This window comes from Ctenopharyngodon idella, chromosome 16 (genome assembly GCF_019924925.1).
Source record: "Ctenopharyngodon idella isolate HZGC_01 chromosome 16, HZGC01, whole genome shotgun sequence".
NCBI classification, from domain to species: Eukaryota; Metazoa; Chordata; class Actinopteri; order Cypriniformes; family Xenocyprididae; genus Ctenopharyngodon; species Ctenopharyngodon idella.
In genome coordinates this window covers 26,511,001-26,533,388 of record NC_067235.1, presented here as the reverse complement: position 1 = coordinate 26,533,388, position 22,388 = coordinate 26,511,001, and the positions used below count along the sequence as shown (strand labels likewise).

The 22,388-nt window shown below is 36.0% G+C and overlaps 1 protein-coding gene across 2 annotated transcripts in view; it reads left to right on the top strand.

Moving 5' to 3' along the window:
- kcnn3 (potassium intermediate/small conductance calcium-activated channel, subfamily N, member 3) overlaps nucleotides 1-22,388 on the top strand; it is a 70,956-nt gene that overhangs the window by 5,658 nt on the left and 42,910 nt on the right. For both annotated transcript variants that reach the window (XM_051866744.1, XM_051866745.1), the window contains one exon: nucleotides 13,718-13,813. In XM_051866744.1, coding sequence (XP_051722704.1) covers nucleotides 13,718-13,813 — 96 coding nt within the window. The remainder of the gene's footprint in view (nucleotides 1-13,717; nucleotides 13,814-22,388) is intronic.

Sequence of the window (22,388 nt, the reverse complement as noted above, 5' to 3'; positions counted from 1 at the left end):
TGCATGAATTAAGAATTTGTTCACATAATGTTCTACTAATTTGTTCCCTCATTTTATTTCAATCGTGGCCATGTTGTACTTATTCGTTCTTTCATTTTAGTTCAATCGTGGCCATGTTCATCCTCCTGGAACAGTATTACGATGCTAAAATGATGATTAGGACATTAATGTTGTACAGAATAATTCATATAATTGGTGTAACCAACATTTGAGCTACACATTTCTGCTTTTAAACCCTCCACATTGCCTAGAGTTACATTGTGTTTCACTGTAAAGACTGTAAAGAACTGAGAGATGAGTCAAAATTGTTTGAGGAAACAGACAGCTTGTTAAGAGGATAGAGCTTAATAAACCCAAAACTGAAACTGTTTAATACAGAAAGTGGTGTGGGTTGAGTGAATATGTTTAGCTTCCCTAAAACAGATTTATACATTTTGGAGGAATATACCATCTCTTTATTTATGCATAACAAACCTCCATTTTGCTCTGCATAAGTTTTGAACCCATGGGAGGCGAGAACACACATTCTTGCAGTCTGCTCTTTTGCTAAAAATCAAGTGTTGCTTGATGATCAAAGTAACTGCCATTACAGCCTACAGAGTGTTACTCAAGAACTGACGTTTACTTCAGCTGAATTACAGACTAGTAACATTTTATATAAAGCCAAAGTCTCAAAATCATTGTGAGGCTAAAGTTAGGTAAGTGACTGATTCTTGTGCTGTTACGTTAAAAGGATTGAATGTAACTGACACATCATGTCAGGGTGAAATATTTTCCACTGTGAAAGCCACAGTCTCAGATTGAAGGCTGAATGTGTGTGCGGGTGAGTAAGAAATGGACAGAAAGAGCTGAGCTCATTGTCAACTTATTTAGCTTTGGTGTCAGTTGCCTGGTTTTTGTTGATGACAGGAAGCTAATATGCTAATATTAGCTAATATAATCATTATTGAACCTTATAAGTGACTGATTTGGCATCTTAAACGTACAGTAGGCAAACTCAACTCTCAATTGATTCAGTTTGAAGTTAGTATGTTAACAGCTGGATACTCTTAAAAGCCTAAAAACACACAGATGTTACATCATGCATGATTTGGGGCGCTAAATGTTGGCATACTCAACTCTAAATTGCGTCCAATAGAGTTTGACATTAGCATGTTGCTAAGCTAACAGCTGGACACTCTAGTGAGCTTAAAAACACAACACATAAATATTGGGTAAAATTGTACATTTTAATGACACTGTAAGGTTTTTATTGATCATTTTTCATTATTATAATCGATAGTTATTTTGCATCATCCACCATCTTGAATTTATTTTTTGCTGAGCTTGCTGCAGTGTATTCTGGGATTACATTTACTTTGAAGGCTACATGCGTTGAAATTTGTCTAAAATGAGGTATCTTAGGAGGCAGAAAAACCGTGTGGCATATTTTTCGTAAAAGCCTTTGTGTTGCTTAAAATGCTCAGGAGGTTTTGGAACAGCACCGTCGTCTGAAGTGTGTGTCTGTGCGCGAGTGGGTTTGTGTGAGCGTTATGAGGTGTTCTCTTGCATCTGGCACTGTTCTGAATGGATCTGTCTCAGCATGTATTCTGGAAATCCCTTGTACGTGTGGTTGTGGTCCTTGTTCTGCACAGGTGCTTGTGATATGGCAGATATATAGGAAATTTGTTATGTCTCAGTATCTCTCTTTCGCTGCCTGTCTTCCCTGTGGTTTTCTCTTTTGTCTCTCCCTCTTTTCCACTTATGCTTTATTTTTATTTCTCTCTCTGTCTCTCATACACGGTTTCTCCTACTTTCTTGTTCTTTCACTCTCTCTTGTACTCTTTTTCCTTTTCCTCTCTCTGGCGATTCCTTTCCTCTTCTCTCCTGGTAATTATTCTGGGTCTGGAAATCTTTTTCTTTCTTTCTTGTACTCTCTATCCTTAGTGCTCTTTCTCTCTTTCTCTCTCTCTGTTATTGTAGTGGGCGGTGAACGGGGGAGTGTTATTGGAGAGGGAGAGAAAAGCGAGTGAGTGTTAGGAGAGATGAAATGAAAGGCTGTAATAAAATCTCTTTATTTGAGATGGAAAACGGGTGAGTGAGTCAAGTTTGTACATGAATAATGGCCATGCTGATTGTATACCATTATAGCCATTATAAAACAGCACAATAGAAGCCTGTTAGTGCTGCATCGCCCCTCAGAGCAATTAAAGGGCTTTTCTCTCAGTGCATTACTGTTGAAGGTCCAGAGGCATGAGATACTGATGCTCTTCCACATCCTCCAGACTGCTTCAATTTGATTTGACTCATCTAATGGGGAATTACCTTTCCTCAAACCCCATATATAGACAATGGTAACTCCCATATGAAACAAGTTTATTTGAATGGACAATTGAGTTATGGCGGAGGGAATAAATAAGGAAAGTGACTACTTAGATGCTGCCGGGCTATATCGATTATTGATAATCACCTTTGCACACCATCAAGCGCCTATTGATGGCTTTACTGCACTGCTTGAGCTCTGTGTGTGTGTGTGTGTGTGTGTGTGTGTGTGTGTGTGTGTGTGTGTGTGTGTGTGTGTGTGTCTGTGTGTGACAGCTGCTTTTGAAAGGATGAAATCAGCAGGAAATTCCTGATGAGGCATCATTATGTCCAAAACATTTTCCTAACCTCTTAACGCTCTCGTCTCTTTTGAAATGGCAGTCGTGTGTACACATTGATGCAAAGAAACTGAAGAATGCTGCCTATGTTTGAGCATATGAAAATGAAGATTTCACTAGTTTGGTTTGGTATGTGAAGTGTTTGTGCTGATCTGGATGGGGATATACAGTATGTGCATATTATGGCTGTTGATTTAATATATTGATTTAGTGCATTACTCATCTAAAAAATGCAATAAAAAAGAATGCAGAAAATTAAAAAAGAATTAATTTAAAGAATTAAAAAAGAATTAATCACAACTCCTGAACCATACACTGATTGGGAAGTCAGCATAAAACGTAAGTTGTGATTAGTCTTTAATTCTCTATTGTGACATATGTCTGAGTGAAACAGCTTCTCGAACAAGAAAAAAATGTTGGACGGGACTTGATTTTGCCCATCAGGAATTGATTGGATGGCTGTGGTTTGCTATTGCTGTGATCTCATTTGAGTGACAGGTTGTCCGGCCCTCCTGCCAAAAACGTCTTCAGAGAACACTGTAAACCCTAACGCTCAAAATAATTAATTGTTCTGAGTAGGACAAACTTAAATTAAACAAATTAGTTCAATCAAATTAACTTTTATGAGTATTTATAACTTTCTTTTTCTTTCAAGTTCATAGAAGTGATATATTTTAAGTAAACTGAACTGTTTCATTGTTTTGACTTTTATGAACTTATTTCTTTTAATTTAGATGAACTTAAAGGGTTAGTTCACCCAAAAATGAAAATTCTGTCATTTATTACTCACCCTCATGCCGTTCCACACCCGTAAGACCTTCATTCATCTTCGGAACACAAATTAAGATATTTTTGTTGAAATCCGATGGCTCAGTGATGACATTTCCTCTCTCAAGATCCATTAATGTACTAAAAACATATTTAAATCAGTTCATGTGAGTACAGTGGTTCAATATTAATATTATAAAGCGACAAGAATATTTTTGGTGCGGCAAAAAAACAAAATAACGACTTATATAGTGATGGCCGATTTCAAAACGCTGCTTCCTGAAGCTTCGGAGCGTTATGAATCAGCGTGTCAAATCATAATTCGGATCGCATGTCAAACCGCCAAACTGCTGAAATCACGTGACTTTGGCGGTCCGAACCGCTGATTCGACAGGCTGATTCATAATGCTTCGAAGCTTCAGTAAGCAGTGTTTTGAAATCGGCCATCGCTATATATTTTGGTTTTTTGCCGCACCAAAAATATTCTCGTCTCTTTATAATATTAATATTAAACCACTGTACTCACATGAACTGATTTAAATATGTTTTTAGTACATTAATGGATCTTGAGAGAGGAAATGTCATTGCTGGCTATGGAGGCCTCACTGAGCCATCGGATTTCAACAAAAATATCTTAATTTGCGTTCCGAAGATTAACGAAGGTTTTACGGGTGTGGAACGGCATGAGGGTGAGTAACAAATGACATTATTTTAATTTCCTGGGTGAACTAACCCTTTAAGTTTAACTGAAACTGGGCTGGGATTTCTATTTCTCAGCATGCTTTGCCCATGGCACTCGAAAGGGAGAGGAAATGCTAAAATTAAGCGTTATATAATGTTTTTTGTGCAAGATTAATGTTAAGTGGTAGATTTAGTAGTAATTAATGTTTTGTTATGCTAATTTAGAAGAGTTTCTGTACCATCATTGTGACAAGTGGTGAATGCGGCTTGGTTTGAGAGCAAGCATGTTAAATGCTTTATGTTGCTGTTCTCATTCAGCAAGTGCTATACCATGCTATTGTTAACATGTTAACAAATTAGCAAGTTAGCATTTTTTTGAATTAGCTGTTGTAGCTAGCTAATTTTACACTAATAAAAATATTTACATTGGGGTTACATGATAATTTTAAGTTAAATTAATGTGTACTCCAACATTTTAAAATAAGAACAATTAACATGTATGAGTAGTACAAAATAAAATTATGCCAGTTCTGCTTACTTAAATTTTGAATTTCTTAACTTAAAAATGTTGAGGCAACTGATTGCCTCAGTTTTTTTGAGTTTTGCCAACTTATTCGGTTTTACAGTGAAGAGATGTTGTTGCAAGAGGAAGAAGTTTTTTTGATTAAAGATTATGAGGGCACATAATTTAAAAATAATATTAAATAATTATTTTCACTACACGGATAAATCATTTATAATAAATACTGCAATATTCCATAAAAAATAAGAGTTTTGATTTCATGGTGACTACTATCGAACATTCCTTATATTCATAAATGAAATGAGATAAAACACAATTGACTTTATTGTTTGCTTATTCAGTGGTCCGGTCTGCCACAATTATGTCTTTCACTTATCTTTGTTTGGGGGCTTTTCTCTGAAAATATTGATATGCAATTAATTGCAATTATTTTAATTAATTAATCCTCAAATCATGTATATATCATTTATACAACTGTGCAAAGGTATTGATGTTGCATGCAAATGTTGTGGATGTGTATAGGTGTTTGTATGTGTGTGTTCCTTACACACTCAGCTGTGATTTCTCAGGAGATGTCTGGTCCATTTACACTCCGTACACATCCTTCCTTCCTTAAATAGACAGGTAAAAGGAACAGGAGAGAGCGAGAGCTGATAAGAACAGCACGAAAGAGTGCAGTGTGAAATTGGAGCCATTGTGTGTTACTAGCATTGTTGTATTTCATCATATATTTGCTCTTTCATATTGACTTTTTATTTGCCTTCTGCGTTAATTAGTTCCACATGCAAAACAACTATATTGTTGTCCTTTGACTAGAAGTAGAGCAGAATATCCAATATTTTGATTTCTTTTATTAGGTCATAGCATTTAAGTCGTTTAAGTTGTATTTTGAGGCATTTTGAGTGTTCAGTGTGGTCAGATTGGTCAGTATTTGGGTCCCAAACATGAAGAGGTCATTTTAGGGCTTGGTAAAACTGTTCAATAGCATGTAGAGTTGCACGAGGCAGCATGCATTAAATCCATCCTTCTCTTGCCTCACACACCTGCTCGACCCTTAACAGCCCTAAATACCTGGAAAAAGCTTCTGTCAAATCAATACTTAATTTTCACACTCTCCTCACTCTGTCACACGTCCCTGGGGAACATCTTAGCTTGGACTTGTTTATTAGATGCAAGGAAGCGTGCAGATGCCTTGGCTGATCAACCTGTTGCCAGTGCACAAGGTCGTGGGGCACTGTGTGTGTGTGTATAAATATCTTGATTTTTATTCAGGAAAAAGGGCCGTGTGTACAGACGACAAAGTTAGAAATTCAACTGTAATTATAAGAAATGTTTCTTGAGCAGCAAACCATCATATAAGTATGATTTCTGAAGGATCATGTGACTGAAGACTAAAGCAATGACTGCTGAAAACTCTGCTTTGCCATCACAGGAATAAATTACATAAAATATATTAAAATAAAATTCTGACCCCAAACACACACACATACACACAAAGTTTCCTGTGAGGATTAGATTTACTTGAAGAGGGGATAGAAAATGTATTTTGCTCATTATTAAAACAATACGAGTCAATGGAAAGTCCACACTATGTTAGAAAAAAACGAACCTGTGTTTATGTGTAATCCATCTCTAAGACATATATAAGGGGTGATCCAGTGGGCTGCTGGACCCTAATCCCACTCCTGCCACAATAACGCTTTTACAGCACTCTCACAGGAGCAATAATCATCAGTACATAGAGAAAAAAGAGAGAGCGAGGGGGAAGAGGAAAAGAAACAAGAGAAGAGATGGACAGCCTGAGAAGGGGTCAGTTAAAAAGAGAGAGGGGAACAACAGTGCACTGTATTAAAAGGACCTTCAAATGGCCATTAATGCTAAGCTTAATGTATGTGTGTGTGTATAACTGTGTGCATGTAGGTGAGGCTCTGTGTGTTTCCATTTTTTCCTTGGCCTCCAAGTATGTAATTGGGTTTTCAGGGGTGTAATGGTGTATGTCAGTGTGTAATCAAGTGTGTGTGTGTGCCACTCGGTGTGTAATTGGGCTTATCTGTGTGTGTGTTTTTCATTAAGTGAGATACATTACTGTTTTTGTAACATTCGGTTTTGGTGGTGGTGTGTGTTTTTGTAGCATTTTTGTTTTGTGGTTTAATAAGACAGTTTGGTTGGTAACGCTGAGGAATATGGCAAGCCAGTTTAACATTTATTCATTTGCCGGAAATGATTTATAGCAGAGGTGTGCGGTGGTGTTTTAAAATGAGGCAAAAATTTTAGGAGAACACAGTTGATACTTTAAAAAAATAATAAATAAAAACTCCAAGTATCTGGGCAAGCAATGAGCAACCTCTGAGCAATAAAGTTCCTCTTGTAAAGGCGACACAGATCATGTTCTCATATTACCAGCTGGGGTTGGGTGTGTGTGTGTGTGTTGGTGTTGTATTTATTGGCTTATGTGTGTGTTTATAGAGGTTGATTGTGGTTTATTTGCTGTGTGTTTCTGTATGGGGTGAGTGTAGGTCTCATGGTGAATGATAAAGTGTGGCGTGTGTGCGATTGGTTTGGCCAGAAGGTTCAGATCATTAGACTGCTTGACTTAGACAAAGTGCTCTGAATGAAGGGTCACACACGCAACACTGCACATACAGTGACATTAATCATCTGAAAATCTGTGTTTGTCCAGGACAAAGTCCCTTTTAGGGACAGTCCACACGGCGGCCATCTTGGTAGCAGCTATTTTCTATGTCAGTAGAAGGATATGAATACATTTTCTGTCTAATTGAAAGACAGAAAAACTGATATCTTCATTTCAGTAACACATTTCAAATCAGCAATGAGATCTGATACTGATGGTATCAAAATTTAGCTTCTTTAGTGCAAATCATGCTAAAATGGCTGGTTAAGCCTATGCAGAGATGCAAACATACTTTATCAAAAAGGAGATTAGCCTATACGTGTGGTCCATCTCCTCCCCTTTTATACTTTCTCTGGTCTTGGATGTCAAAATATTCTTGAAGGATTTTTGTGTCATACTTGTTTCCTTCCCAGGGTTGCCAGGTTTTCACAACAAAACCCATCCAATTGCTACTCAAAACTAGCCCAAATCTAGCCCAGCCGCGTTTCAAAGGGGTCCCCCAGTAAAAATCACTTTCCGGGGGGGTAAAATCTGCATTTTTGGTGGGGTTCCCTGGTAAAATTTGCATACCAGGGCCTAAATATCATGTTATTTGAGGTCGCTTCAACCCGCGGACATGAAAAACAACCCGCGGCAACAGTATTAAAGTATCCCAATTCCGACTGAAAACCGGGAAAGTAACTTGCCCTCCCTTTTTACAATGAGTTGTGTTCTCTGATGACGTGTTTACTGATGCGAGGGCGGGACATCCCGTCACACGAGATCAGGAGCAAACCATAGCGATGCAAAAATCCAATTAATTCCCGATAGACAAAAAGTCCCACCCTACATTTTTTCTTGTTCAAGAAGCCTCGGATATAAGTTACAATAGGGAAGAAATGACTATCGCAACTTTCGTTTCATGCCGACTTTAAGCTGTGAGTCTTGTTTGTGTTTCAGGATCTGAAAAAATCTCACGTTGTGTGTGTGCATGTTGTATATGGCTTGTATTTGAGATTTTTCAAGTGAGTCACTTCATCCAACATCAGCGGTAAAAGAAGAAATCGAAACAAGAGGAAGTAATTACATTAGAATCACAGATGACTGTGTGCATTTGTGGCGGTACATTCAACTGTGAATGTGTGCGTGCGTTTGTGCGCGAATGTGTTTGTGTAACTGCGTGACAGACAGAAGGCTCGAAGATGACTGTGTATTCAGACGTCAGAGCCGATTTGCTCGGTGTTTATAAAAGGACCAAGGAGAAGTAAAGAGAGGATGCTGAATAGATGGATGAGAAATGAAAAAAAGAAAAGCAGATGGGAGATTTTGAGCGTGTGAGAGAATGCTGATGGAGTTAATGGAGCTCGGAAAGCCTATTAGCTCTGCATGGTGTCCATCATGACCTGGATCAATAACTGCTAATCTAGCCATGAGTCTGTTCGTCATACTCACTGTTCACACGCTCGTATATAACATGAGATCTGATAGTCATGTCACAGACACTGAGGACTTACTTAGGAGGATGGTAACACATCATCAAAAAAAAAAAAAAAACTCAATCACAGGCAGGCAGAGCGAGTGGAGACGGTTGGGAAAAGTGAGAAGAGAGCGGAATTAAAATTCTGACCTTCATGACCGCATATGCATTAAATATAGTTAGCATGCTCAACAAGCCTCTAGTAAAGATCTCTCTCAATTTTGTGTGATATCTGACATGGCATGTTTTAACTTCTAGGCTCACAGTGTTCATTTTTAGGCATTTTGTTGTTGTTGTTGTTGTTGCTGTTGTAGTTTTTAGAAATTTCCTTTACATTTAGAAAATTATTAAAATTATTAGGGATGCACCAAGCTCGTGTACTTGTACTCGTAAAAATACCCCCGATACCAAAGACCGATACCTCACGTGATGTAACTGACAGAATTTTCCGTGCACAGAGACACCGACGGCAGCAGCAGAAACAATGTCAGCTTCAGGGGTGTGGAAATACTTCAAATTAATGACGACAACACACACATTGCGAACTGCATGCTTTCAATAAAAATTCGTTATCGATTAGTGAAAGCGGGATAGGCGGAATCGCGCTGGATGACACAGACCGGAAGCGCTCTCTCTCGTTCTTGCGTGCGATCCCAGTTCTCTCAGACAGCGGGCGATCAGTTCTCCTCAAGCCTGAATGGTCAACTGCACACATAGTTGTCAAAATGTCCATCGTGTGGAGTATCTCACGTAAATACAGTCGGTTATGGCTTAAGTGGACGTAAACATTTGGGTGAAAACAGGATATGTGTCAGTATCCATGGATTCGGTCTTAAAGGGACCGTAGCCTGTATTTGTCATTAATGTTAATAAAACAACAAAAGATGTTAAATAAATGTATACATGGCAAATAAACCTACTGTATCTGAAAAACAAGTTTATTTAATTTGTATCTCTATAGTATTTGTTGTATTGTTTGTAATGTGTTTGTAAATTTCTTTATATATAGCAACAATTATATATATTGGTAATTATGCCCTTTGAAGGTTATTGGACACTGTGAAATTTTTGTTCTTTAAGTTTGTGACAAGCACATAAAAATTATTACTTTTTTCATTAGAGTAATAATAAAAAAGCTGTCCTACATTCATTAGTCTCACTGTGTTGTGCTTGGAAAACTGCAACGTCAACAAAAAAAAAAAAAAGAGAGAGAGAGAGAAATTAATAAACGTATAGTCATCGGTATCGGCGAGTACCAGAAAAAAAGTATTGTACTTAAAAATTATAATATATTATTTAACATAATTAATAAAGGCAAAACTATTTGTTTATTATATTATATTATAATATAATAATATAGAAAAGTATATAGGGTAGCACTTTATTTTACAGTCCTGTTCCCCAAGTACATACTATGTACTTATTATAGTAATTACTATAACTGGGTAATAACTACTAACCCTGAATCTACCCCTAAATCTAACCTTAACCCATGTAGTTACCTTATATTAACCAATACTTTCTTGGGTAAGTACACTGTAAGTACACGTAAGTGTGCGTACTGTAAAATAAAGTGCAACCGAATAGAGTATAATATATTATAATTATCAGTTAGTTTTGCCTTTATTATTTGTTAAAAATATTATAATTTATATTGTGTCATATTATATTATAGGCTATAAATAATTACATTTTAGTCCATTTTACTTAATTTTTATTTTTATTGGCATATAATTTTAGTGGACAAAAACTATAACACCACATTTTTAAACATTTTGAAAAATGTATCAAACATATGGGTCAATGACGTGACGGGTCATTTTTTTTTTGTCCAAAGGCCTTAATAATAATGAAAAACAAAGATATGACATCCAAAGTATGTAAGGTAGTACAACTAGATCTCTTTTACTGAATCCAAAAGTTTTTAATTATATTTTGCACATATAAAGGTATTTTAAAGATTTTGAAGTGTCAAAAGGTTATTCGGTTTAACCATCCAAAGGCCAATACAGCCATTTCAATTGTGATTAAAATATCTTAAAATGTAATAGATGCATATATATATATATATATATTTTTTTTTTTATTCTGGCATGATTTTATAACATCATATATCAACATAGTGCAAAATGGTATTTAAATTATGTGTAAAAGTCGTTACTTTGTTATGAGAAAGAATGTCCGGAAAAATTAATTTCATTGATGTCATTCGGAGTAACCAATATAAAGGGACCATTTTGGATCAAGTCATGTGTTCAATATGTGACAGGATGTGACATCATTCAGACATCTGCAAAGGACCAAATGAAGCAAAGTAACTAACTCTCGCTTAACTATTTGAAAAATTCATGTTTTCACTTGCTCATACGCATGTCCTGAAACATCGTCATTCGGTTCAACTGCTATAAAACATGGAAAATGTTGTAATATTTTAAAAACTTACTAAATATAAAAAGGTTTGATTGTCCTTTTGCTAGCTAGCTAGCAAGCTAACTAGCTAGTTAGCTAGATATCAGCATGTAAGCGTTGTTTGAAAATATTGTCATTCGGTAAAACCAAAAGTGTCATTCGGTAAAACCGAAATTTTAGTTAAACCGAATTACTTTTTTGGAGACAAATTTTGTCCATCTTGTAAAAAATGACAAAAGCAGTGTTAATTGATTATAAAAACCACATAATCTCATTGTTAACACTTCATAAAACTTCAAAATTAATTATATCTCCATTATGTTTTTTACACTTTTAAAAACCTTATTCGTCAATGACCAATAAACACAAAAATGGTCCTTATTGCTCCTGAAATAATAGCATATAATGAGCATACTGAAGAATTAGCTACTTTTTTTATAAGGAATTCTTCATGCACGTGATTTTTTAGAGATTGTTGAGGACACTGCATTGTATGTGTTGTATGTTTTTAGGGCAACAGCTTATTCACAATGTGAGTTATACATTTTGACTGGTGTGTAACTTTAGTACAAGTTTACCTGTGCATATTTGTATGTTTTGGGTGCGTTTAAATGAGTTTGGGTGCGTTTAAAAGAGTTTCCACCCAGACAGTCATAGCTTTAGCCATAATAACCCTAACCAACATCTCCAGAATCCCTGATGTGGTTCCAGGACCAACATTAGGGTTGATGAAGGAACATCTACTCGGATAAATCACGTTGAGCATATAGGGCCAATTTCCGCCTATCAGAGAAAATCATCTTTAGGACTTGTTTGGAAGCCTGACAGAGAAGGAAACACAACAGTTGTTGTATCGATAAGCTGTTAGCTCCTGGATGGGTACAGTGTGTATGTGCTCCAGTTAGGAGCCCTGTGTATTTATATATATGTGTGTGTGGGTGTGTGTCAGTGTGAGAGTGAGAGACTGAAGAACCGTTGGTCCCCCAGACACCACTGTCTGTCTGTCCATGTAGAATAATGCTTCCAGTATGGAGCCTTAAATTAGACCCACGGGTGGCCAATCTAATAATGTGTGTGGTTCAGCTGGACAGCATCGAGGCTCAGGCTGGAAATGATTTAGAACTTTTGCTTTTCAGTCAAGGGAGAGTTTAAGCAAGCTGTGTGTGTTAATTAAACTAAATCTGTGCAGCAGGCAGTAGTATATAGTATATCTAGGTGTCAAGGTGAGATCCCTGCAGAAACACATTTGAGTAACCATGACATTGTGTGTTTGTGTGTGGTGTGGTGAGATTTGAAGTGCATGTAATCCATAGATTATGAAAAGACACTAAAAATGTCTTGGCAGACTATATGGCACAGATGCACATGGTGTGATTGTGCTGTTCATTTTTTATTTAAAGAGATAGTTGACCTAAAAATGAAAATTCTTTCATCATTTACTCATCCTCATGTCTTTCCAAACCGGTAGGATTATTTGGCTTCCATGGAACACAAAAGGTGAATTTTTGAAAGATATCATATTTTTTTCATTATAATGATAGTGAATGAGGACTGAGGCTGTCAGGCTTCAAAGAGGTTGGAAAAGGCCTGTGGAGGAATCATGAAAGTGGTTCATACATCTCATGAGGTGAAAAGTTTGTGGTTGGTAAGAATTTTTAATGTTTTTGAAAGAAGTGTCTTATGCTTAACAAGGCTGCATCTATTTGATCAAAAACAGTAAAAAGTGTAATATTGTGAAATATTATTACAATTTACATTTCTGTTTTAAATATAATTTATTTCAGCCATGGCAAAGCTGAATTTTCAGCATCATTACTTATTAGTCTTTAGTGTCACAAAAGTCATTCTAATATGCCGATTTGGTGCTCAAGAAACATTTCCGATTATTATCAATGTTGAAAACAGTTGTGCTGCTTAATATTTTTGTTAAAACAGTGATGCTTTTTTTCCAGGATTCTTTGATGAATGGAAAGTTCAAAAGAACAGCATTTATTTGAAATAGAAATCTTTTGTAACATGATAAATGTTTTACTGCATCTTTGATCAATTTAATGCATCCTTGCTTAATAAAAGTATTCCTTTCTTTAAAAAAAAATCTTACTGACCCCAAACCACTGAACAGTAGTGTATATTCCAAATCTTCTGATGAAATATGATAGTTTTGCATGAGAAATGGATTAAAATTCCAGTTGTTATTCATGAGAAAAGTAACATCTGACAGACTCTGATCTGATGTCATTGCAGGGAATTTTATCACATAATTAAAAACTTCCATCTGTTCGTCACACAGATCTATCGTATGACTTCAGAAGATCTGAAATGTAGTGCACGAGTCATTTAAACCACTTTTATGATACTTCTATAGTACTTTTGCATCCTTCTGGAGCTTGAAAAAAAACAGTCTTCATTCATTGAAAAAACAAAAACATTCTTCAGAATTTCTAATTTTGTAGCTCACATTAAATCAGTCACATGAGTTTGTAATGACATGATGCGAGACATTGTGATTTTTTTTTTTCCATATACACAGGGTTAGCACCTGTAAGTGAATATTTCTCTGTGAAATAATAATGGTGTGTGTACTGACACAATTTGCATGTGTTTTACAGAGCTCCATGTATTCTCTGGCGTTGAAGTGTCTTATCAGCCTTTCCACCGTCATCCTTCTTGGACTAATCATCGCTTACCATGCTCGAGAAGTGCAGGTAAACACACAAGTAATGTTCTCACATTAGTATCAATTGTTAGGGTGTGAACACATTCACTATTGTTCTACAAATTTTCGTGGGCAAAATCCAATTATTTCAAGTGGAATCCATGTGATCGGGAATTTTGTGGGAGGGCTTAAGATTTCCCAACGCAGATTTCACAACAGGTTCAAGTTGGTCACACAAATTCGCTGCGTTGACCAACAGAAATCTTTTGGTATGAAAGTGACTTTTGTGTGAGCTGTGCTTCGTACTGTACATCACTACATTATTTTTTGTGTACAAAAATAAGTTTTTGTTTATAGTCAGTATAGTCAGCTATCTATCACCATGAATCTTTTCAAATTATGTTAAAGCACACAAAGAACGATAACTTTAATGATAGTGATAAAGATTTTTAAAAATCATTATAAATGTAAAAGAATAGCAGAGTCCACATCAAAACTTTAACGATGATGGCATTGTTATTCTATGCCATCAGTTATTGTTATAGTTACTTTATAGTTATTGTTCTTGGTGTGAATGTTGCTTTACACTGTGAAGGCATTAAGGAGAAAATTGAGGAAAAATCACATTCAACATTCTTCTGTTTTTTTGTTTGTTTGTTTACAACAAACAACCCCCCCCCCCCCCCCCCCCACACACACACACTTTTAGTGTCGTGTAAAGAACAGATGAGTAATGTTGTTTTAGGCTGTTGCCCTCAGCAAGGGGAGCTGAACTCAACCGCTCATTAGCATTATGCTAATAGGAAGGTTAGCAGTGGAAAGTCGCTCACAACAGCCTCTGTAGCCAAATACACACACACACACACACACCACACAAACAACACTTTCAAATCCTTTTAAACTCTCTGTCTTTCTCTTCTCTTTCTCACAAACTTCTTTTAGACATGTAGCAGATATTTTTGGGTCCATTTCTGTTTGTGAATGAGTCATTTTGTGACTGTTTGACAGTTACTTGATAAAAGAACTTGTCTGCCCTTTTATCAATGAATACATTTCCAACGCATTTCCAATGGTATCATACACACACACGCGCGCACACACACACACACACACACACACACACACACACACACACACACACACACACACACACACATTTGTTTTTGTGAATTGTGGGGACATTCCATAGGCGTAATGGTTCTTATACTGTACAAACCGTATTTTCTATCGCCCTACACTACCCCTACCCCTAAACCTACCCATAACAGGAAACTGTGCACATTTTTACTTTCTCAAAAAAACTCATTCTGTATGATTTATAAGCCTTTTGAAAAATGGAGACATGGGGTAATGTCCTCATAACCCTCTCCTTGTAATATCTATGTCATACCCATGTCATTATACAAAATTGTGTCCTGATATGTCACAAAAACACGCGCACACACACACACACACACAGGTTTGTTTTGCTATCAAAGTGAGGACATTCCATAGGGGTAATGGTTTTTATACTGTACAAACTGTACATTCTCTCCCCCTACACTACCCCTACCCCTAAACCTACCCATCACAGAAAACATTCTGCAGTTTTACATTTTTAATAAAACATTGTTTAGTATGTTTTTAAAGCTATTTTAAATATGAGGACTCATAAAATGTCCTCATATTTCATGTTTACATTGTAATATCAGTGTAATACCCATGTCATTATACAAATGTGTCCTCATAAATCACAAACACACACACACACACACACACACACACACACACACACACACACACAACATGCCTTAGAAAAAAACATTACTGATGTGCATCTTGAGACAAAACAATGGCACTGACATATTTTAAGATATGTCAGTACAAGTTGCTTTCAGTTAGAACAGTTCAAACGTGCATTTTAGTCTGGGACTAGGCTTAAGCCTTGTGTGTGAAGCCGGGGGATATTTGGAATGTATTATGGTTTCCACAAAAAAATATTAAGCAGCACAAGTGTTTTCAACATTGAAAATAATAAAAAAAAATGTTTCTCGAGAACCAGATCAGCATATTAGAATGATTTCTGAAGGATCATGTGACACTGAAGACTGGAGTAATGATGCTGAAAATTCAGCTTTGCCATCACAAGAATAAATTACATTTTAAAATATATTCAAATAGAAAACATTATTACAATTTCTTTTTAAATTATAATAATAATTTGCAAAATTACTGTTTTTACTCTATTTTTATTAATTAAATGCAGCCTTTGTGAGCATAAGAGACTTCTTTCAAAGACATTTAAAAACTCTTACCACCCCCAAACTTTTGAATGGTAGTGTTTGATTTGTATGTTATATGTGCATTATATTTCGATATGTATATCATAAAGTTAATTGATGTATTATAGGTGTAGTTAGGTGTATTTTTGCAGTGTCAAAAATTTTCACTGTCAAAATTATCCCTATTTGCTTGGATCTTGGCAGGGTTAGCTGTACAGGGAGGCCTTGGGGGGCTGTGATTTCTCTTCCAGACCACTGTGCTCTCCCAGCCCAAATGTGATATTTGACCAAACCATTATATCTTTCCATTTGTTTCACTCTGTTTAACAGCCACAATATGCAACTCCATCATAAAATGAGTAGTTAATTAATAATTAAAATATTTGCTTAGAGCAGTGGTGAATCATGGCACGTGGGCATTCGAGGGCAGTAGCGTTCTTGAGGGACGGCACGGGGACGCTGTGCACAGAGATCTCTCTCAGTCCCGCGGACCATGTTAGGGACAGTTTTATGTGATTGCGTCTGCTATCCGTTCCGCTTGCCCCCATCATTGAAAATGAGCAGTGATGTAGCAGGAAACATTTTCCGAGGGATGTTCTGTGCTTTTACTTTTCCTGTCTCACTTTGGCTGCTATCTGTCTGCACCATAGGAATAAGATAAGCTGCCCATGAAAAAAGTCTCCTTATCTGCTAGAGGCCAAAAATGAGGGATGGATGATAATAGCGATGTACAGCTACAGGTTAAGTTAATCAAATCACAAAACATACACTACTGCTCAAAAGTTTTAGGGTTAGTGGAATTTTATAATTTATTTACTAATATTTACAATAATATTTACAAAATATTTAGTTTACTATTTACTATTTTAGTTAAATGCTATTTTCTATTGATCATAAAAATCCATCATAAAATAATTTCTACGAAATGTTAAGCAGTACAATTGTTTTCAACACTGATGATAATAAGAAATGTTTCTTGAGCAGCAAATCAGCATATTAGAATGATTTCTGAAGGATCATGTGACACTGAAAACTGGAGTAATGATACTGAAAATTCAGCTTTGCCATCACAGGAATAAATTACATTTTAAAATATATATTATAATAGAACAGTTATTTTAAATTGTAATAAATAGAGAAAAACATTAAAATATTTTGATCAAAGAAATGTGTCTTTAATGAGCATAAGAGAATTCTTTGAAAAACATTAAAAAATCTTCCCGACCCCAAAATTTTGAACGGTGGTGTACCTTTTGCTTTTTCTTAAAAAATTTAAAATGATAGATTTAAATGTCCATTTATACATATATTTTGCTTCTTATTTTTAAGTTGATTTTGAGCGAGATACAAAGATATATGCACTGTTTATTTGGAACATTTAGTATGTTTTTAGGTTTATGCATGTCTGATAAAGCTGTTTATCATCTGTCATTCCCTCCATTTTAGCAGCATTACATTTAATAAGGTTAAACATGTGCCCCCTCTGAAAAATACAATTGTCCCTTTAAGTAATTCGTCATTGTGAATGATTCAGAATGAATTGAACTTGTAATAATTGCTAAATGTCACAAATATCTTCCATTTTTTTAAACTCCACCTCTCTAACCTTCTCCATTCTGGTATGTAATGCCCACTTTTCACAATTCAATCAATTCCCAATGAATATGATCTAATCCTACCCTTCTTTTTCATTGAATATCCTGTTTCACCTTTAAATACTACACATTATGGAAGAAAAATAGGCTGTGAATGGTCAATGTTGACTTTAAGCTTACAGTTTGTTGATTATTTTGGGACTAGCACACGTGTGTTTCTTTACATGGTGAAATCAGTTCACACATCTATCCAACAGAATATTATTACATGCTCACACATGCAAACAGCATGTTCTCCCTTGTTTTCACTTAATCGCTGTGTATTCCGCCCACTTTGTAATTTCCCTCATCACTCGCCATCTAACACTCTCTTCTCTATCAAATTATGCCTGTTCCTCTCTCTCTCTCTCTCTCTCTCTCTCTCTCTCTCTGCTCAAATCAATTCATTGTGTGCTTTCTCTCACGCCGTGTTATGTTTTCCTCTCCTTCCCTCCATCCCCCTGCTTCCCTCTGGTTTTCCTCTCTCTCTTTCTCGCTCCCACCTTAGTTGCATGTTTAGTTGCTCAGTCTCTCTCTCTGGTTGTATTTTTACCTTCATTCAACCTTCCCTTGCCCCCTCTGTCTGTGAGTCTGTGAATTATTCGTCTGCTTCATGCTCTTTTAAGATGCTGCTGTTGAACACATGCACAGATATACAGCGTCGGCACTCGTTTTGCTCTCCGTTTCAGGCCAATGTGTGTGTGGTTGTGTAAAGGTGCAGACGGTGTTTCATTCATTTCGCTGGATTGAGAAGTTTCTCATGTACGCTCGGCGTTATGCAAGTGTTTTCGTGGTGATGAGACTCTCTTCCTGTGTGTGAGTCAGACTTCAGCAGCTCTTTCCTTGACAGAGACTGTCTGTGTGTGTGTGTGTGTGTGTGTGTGTGTGTGTGTGTGTGTGTGTGTATGAATGTGTGTATTTTTGTGTATCAACGTGGTTTAACGGAGATAAAAACATGATGTGAGTAGGTGTTGATTAAGGATGTTTTTGAGGAGAGGGACAGAAAGGAATAAGACTGGAACGACTGTTTCTTCTTCATCCCTACATTCCCAAATTTACAAAGGTAGCAATACTGATAAATTATCTGCCACATTAAAGGGATAGTTCACCTAAAAAAGAAAACGTTGTTCCAAACCTGTATGGCTTTCTTCTGTGGAACACAAAAAAGATACATTATTTTGAAGAATGCTTTTGCCCCATACAATGAAAGTCAATGGATTCCAAAACAAACAACATTGAACCCCACTGACTTTCACTGTATGGAAGAAAAAAAAAAAACCTGAAACAGTTTTTTAATATCTTCTTTTGTGTTCCACAGAAGATACACTGTAAAAACGAACAGTGAAATTAATCAGTGAAATGAGTTTGTTTCACTCAAATAATAATGAAAGTTCATTGTACTTAATAGAAAAAAGTTTAGTGAACTCAAAATTGAGTATTCTGAACTTACTGAGTTTTACAGTGCAGTCATAATGATTTTGAAATGAGGGTGGTTAAATGATGAATATATTTTTTTTCTTTTTGGGTGAACTATCCTTTTAAGTCCTGCGAATCTCTTAACAGATCCGATTTTTATTTTCAGTTCAGTCAAAATACACTTTACCCCGTATGTTTGAAAGCGCCTCTAAGGTAACGTTTGAACTCAAGTGTACCTGTTAAAGTGAGTGCATCTCTTCCTGAGAGCCAACAGGCTTCATCCTTGGCAAAAGTTTGTAAACTGCTTGGCTCATCTAGAGCCACATTAAAATGATTCATGGCTGTACAGCTTCAGCTAAGATCCATTAAAGAATTTGGTGAATCACCAGTATTACATGAAGCCAATTTTATAATTATCTTTAGTTCAAGGTTGGACTGATTCTAGAAACGTTTTGCTTGAGTGGTTTTTATGATGAGCTTTTGGAAGCTGTTTGGCCCTTAGAGACTTAACATGCAGCGCTTTTTTGTTAATGTATTAGGTCGGCGACACAACATGAGACTCTGTGAAAGACTATGTAAAAGGATAAATCATTGATGTGGAATTTCACAGGTATTTACAGGAATAAAACATTGATTAGCCATTGGAAATTTACTGTGGAAACCATATTGTCAATGGTAAATTTACAGGCGTTTACAGTTATTTGTTGCTACAACAAAACTGTGGTAACTTGGTATTATCATTGCTACATCATGATCAAAATAAAAGAAATTGACAATGACAGAAATGGCATGACTAAAGAGTTCTGAAAAAAAAAAAAATGATAGAAAGAATAACAGTATTTTGGTATATTTTAGCTATATTGTGGCAGAAACTAAAGTATGGTAGTTGACATGTTAAATGTTGTCCTATTGTATAACATGTTCTACACTTTTGCTTAGTTATATAAAGGCTAGTTGCCACGCTATTTATTCAGTTAATAGTACTCAGGGTAAGGGTTATTTTTTTTAAAACATTTACTGTATCTTAGAGTCTATTAAACATTTTCACTGTTACTGACCAGGAAAAAAGATACAGTTCATATAATGTGACAACATGCCCCAATAGCTATATGGAGTAAGTGGTCACAAAACTGCAATTAAACTGCCTGTTAGAAGCTTTCAGCTAAATTTAAACTGTAATATAACATTTACAGGGTTCCCACGGGTCATGGAATTTCTGGAATATCATGGAATTTTAAAAGGTCTATTCCAGACATTGAAAGTCAGGGAATTCTATATTTTTTTTTGTCCAAGTCATGGAATATCAGGGATTTTTATTTGTCGCTTTAAATTTTAGTTTCCATTTATTAAAATGTAATTTTTCGATACCGTATTTTTTATTGCGTTTTTTCATGTATTTTGCATATTGTTATGGTTAGGCTATTTTTCAGCGGCATTTTATTCCCTTCCCGCTCGTCAACTTAAGTCAAATGCAGTCACCTGTACCTGTTAACTAAGGCAAACATGCCAGGAAAATGTAAATTTCAAGAGCTTTGGCTACAAAATGACCACTTCAAAGACTGTCCTTTTGAAAATGGTTTCTATATTTCTGGGATTTTTAACTCCTGAAAGCATGAAAACTATAAATTAATTTCTGTAGAAATAGTACAGAAAAATATCAAAGTGCATTTAACTGGTAAAAGCGCAAAAAAAAATGTGTTTAACTTAGTTTTGTACTAAAAACGTCTGTAAAACAAGTAAATAAAGCTTGCAAATGGATGGATTTAAAATACTGTCTGTGGCTGCTCAGTGCTCAGCACAACAGCAGCCTGTTTTTCCGTTCATTAGGTCATGGAAATTCAGCTTTTTAGTCAGTGAAAGTCAGGGAAAAGTCAGGGAATTTGACATTTGGCTTAGATTGGGAACCCTGCATTTAAATATACAATTAAAAATGTAATATTCAAAAGAAAAAAAAAAAATGTAATCAATAAATTGAAATAAATTAAAAAAAAAAAAAAAAACCATTTAAAACATGTCCTAATTTTACATTTATGACATGTTAAAATTGCCCAGACATGACATTTATGAAACATACCAAGTCTTAAGAACTAACAATTCTTTTTTACCAGCTAACTTATCATAATAACAATTAGTATCACATTACCTTTATTATTGTATGGTCCATCATTATTGTAGGGGCTTTTATTTTGTATTAATTATTTAAAGTTTATTATGGTATTTTATTCTAAAAAATAACATAGCATTGCATGCAATGTAGTTTTTACAGGAGACTTTGTAAATCTTTTCCTCCATTGTCCTGCGTTGTTTCATTCTGTGTGAACCTCACCTGAACTCATGCCAATGCTAAATCTGAACCGCAAGCGCTGCTCCACAGCTGACTTCAGCTCAAGTACTGAAATACTTGGATATATACTTTGTCACAACTTCCCTGTGTGACAGCTAGCCTTGTACTACCATAATAACCTACGATCTTGATGTTGAAAGAAAAAAATCCATTATATTTGTCAGCTATCCAGTTACGATACAAAAATTTTGAAAGGGAGTAGCAAAATATTGTGCTGTATGTTAATAGGCTAGAAAGAAAAGGCATTAGTTAGCAAAGCGTAAGCAGAATGCTAATGTAGAGTAGGTCACCTCAGGGTTCTGGAAAAGGAATGAGGTGTCAGTGACAGTCCTGTACTTAGAGCTGAGAGGTTACTGTAGTATTAACCACGCAGTACAGCTCCCCTGCTCTGACATGAAGGAGCTAATGCACAGGGAAGGCTTTTAACTGACAGCATGGATAGTGCTGACAATGGAACGACAAGGAAACGTTTCCAGAACATTGCAAAAGCACCATGACAGCACATCTCGTCTCTCAGGTTCATTGTGTGAGAGTTGTAGCTTGGTGGTAACTAAAGGGGTTTCCTGCTGTTTTTGCTACTGGCTACACACATGGGAGATTGTGTGTATGTGCGAGAGAGAAAGTGCGCCTATAAATGTATTTATTTTAAAAAGAGAGAATTCCAAGCAGATTCCGCTGCTTTTAAAAACACTGGAGGCAGATTTCCTAACTTATTTAGCCTGTGTGTGTGTGTGCAGTGTTTTGGGCCTGCCTCAGTGGTAATTTGAGTTACCTGCTGTTCTCTTCATTTTTCCTATAGGCTGCCTTAAGCCATTTTTTTTATGTATATATATTTGCCACTATTTTGTTCTGTAACACATTTCAAGGATTATAATAGATTCACCATAAGGCAGAAGGATCATTATGCGTGACATACTTACAGACAGCCGATTAATTGCCTTTACGATTAATTTCTGCCTCTGATGAAGT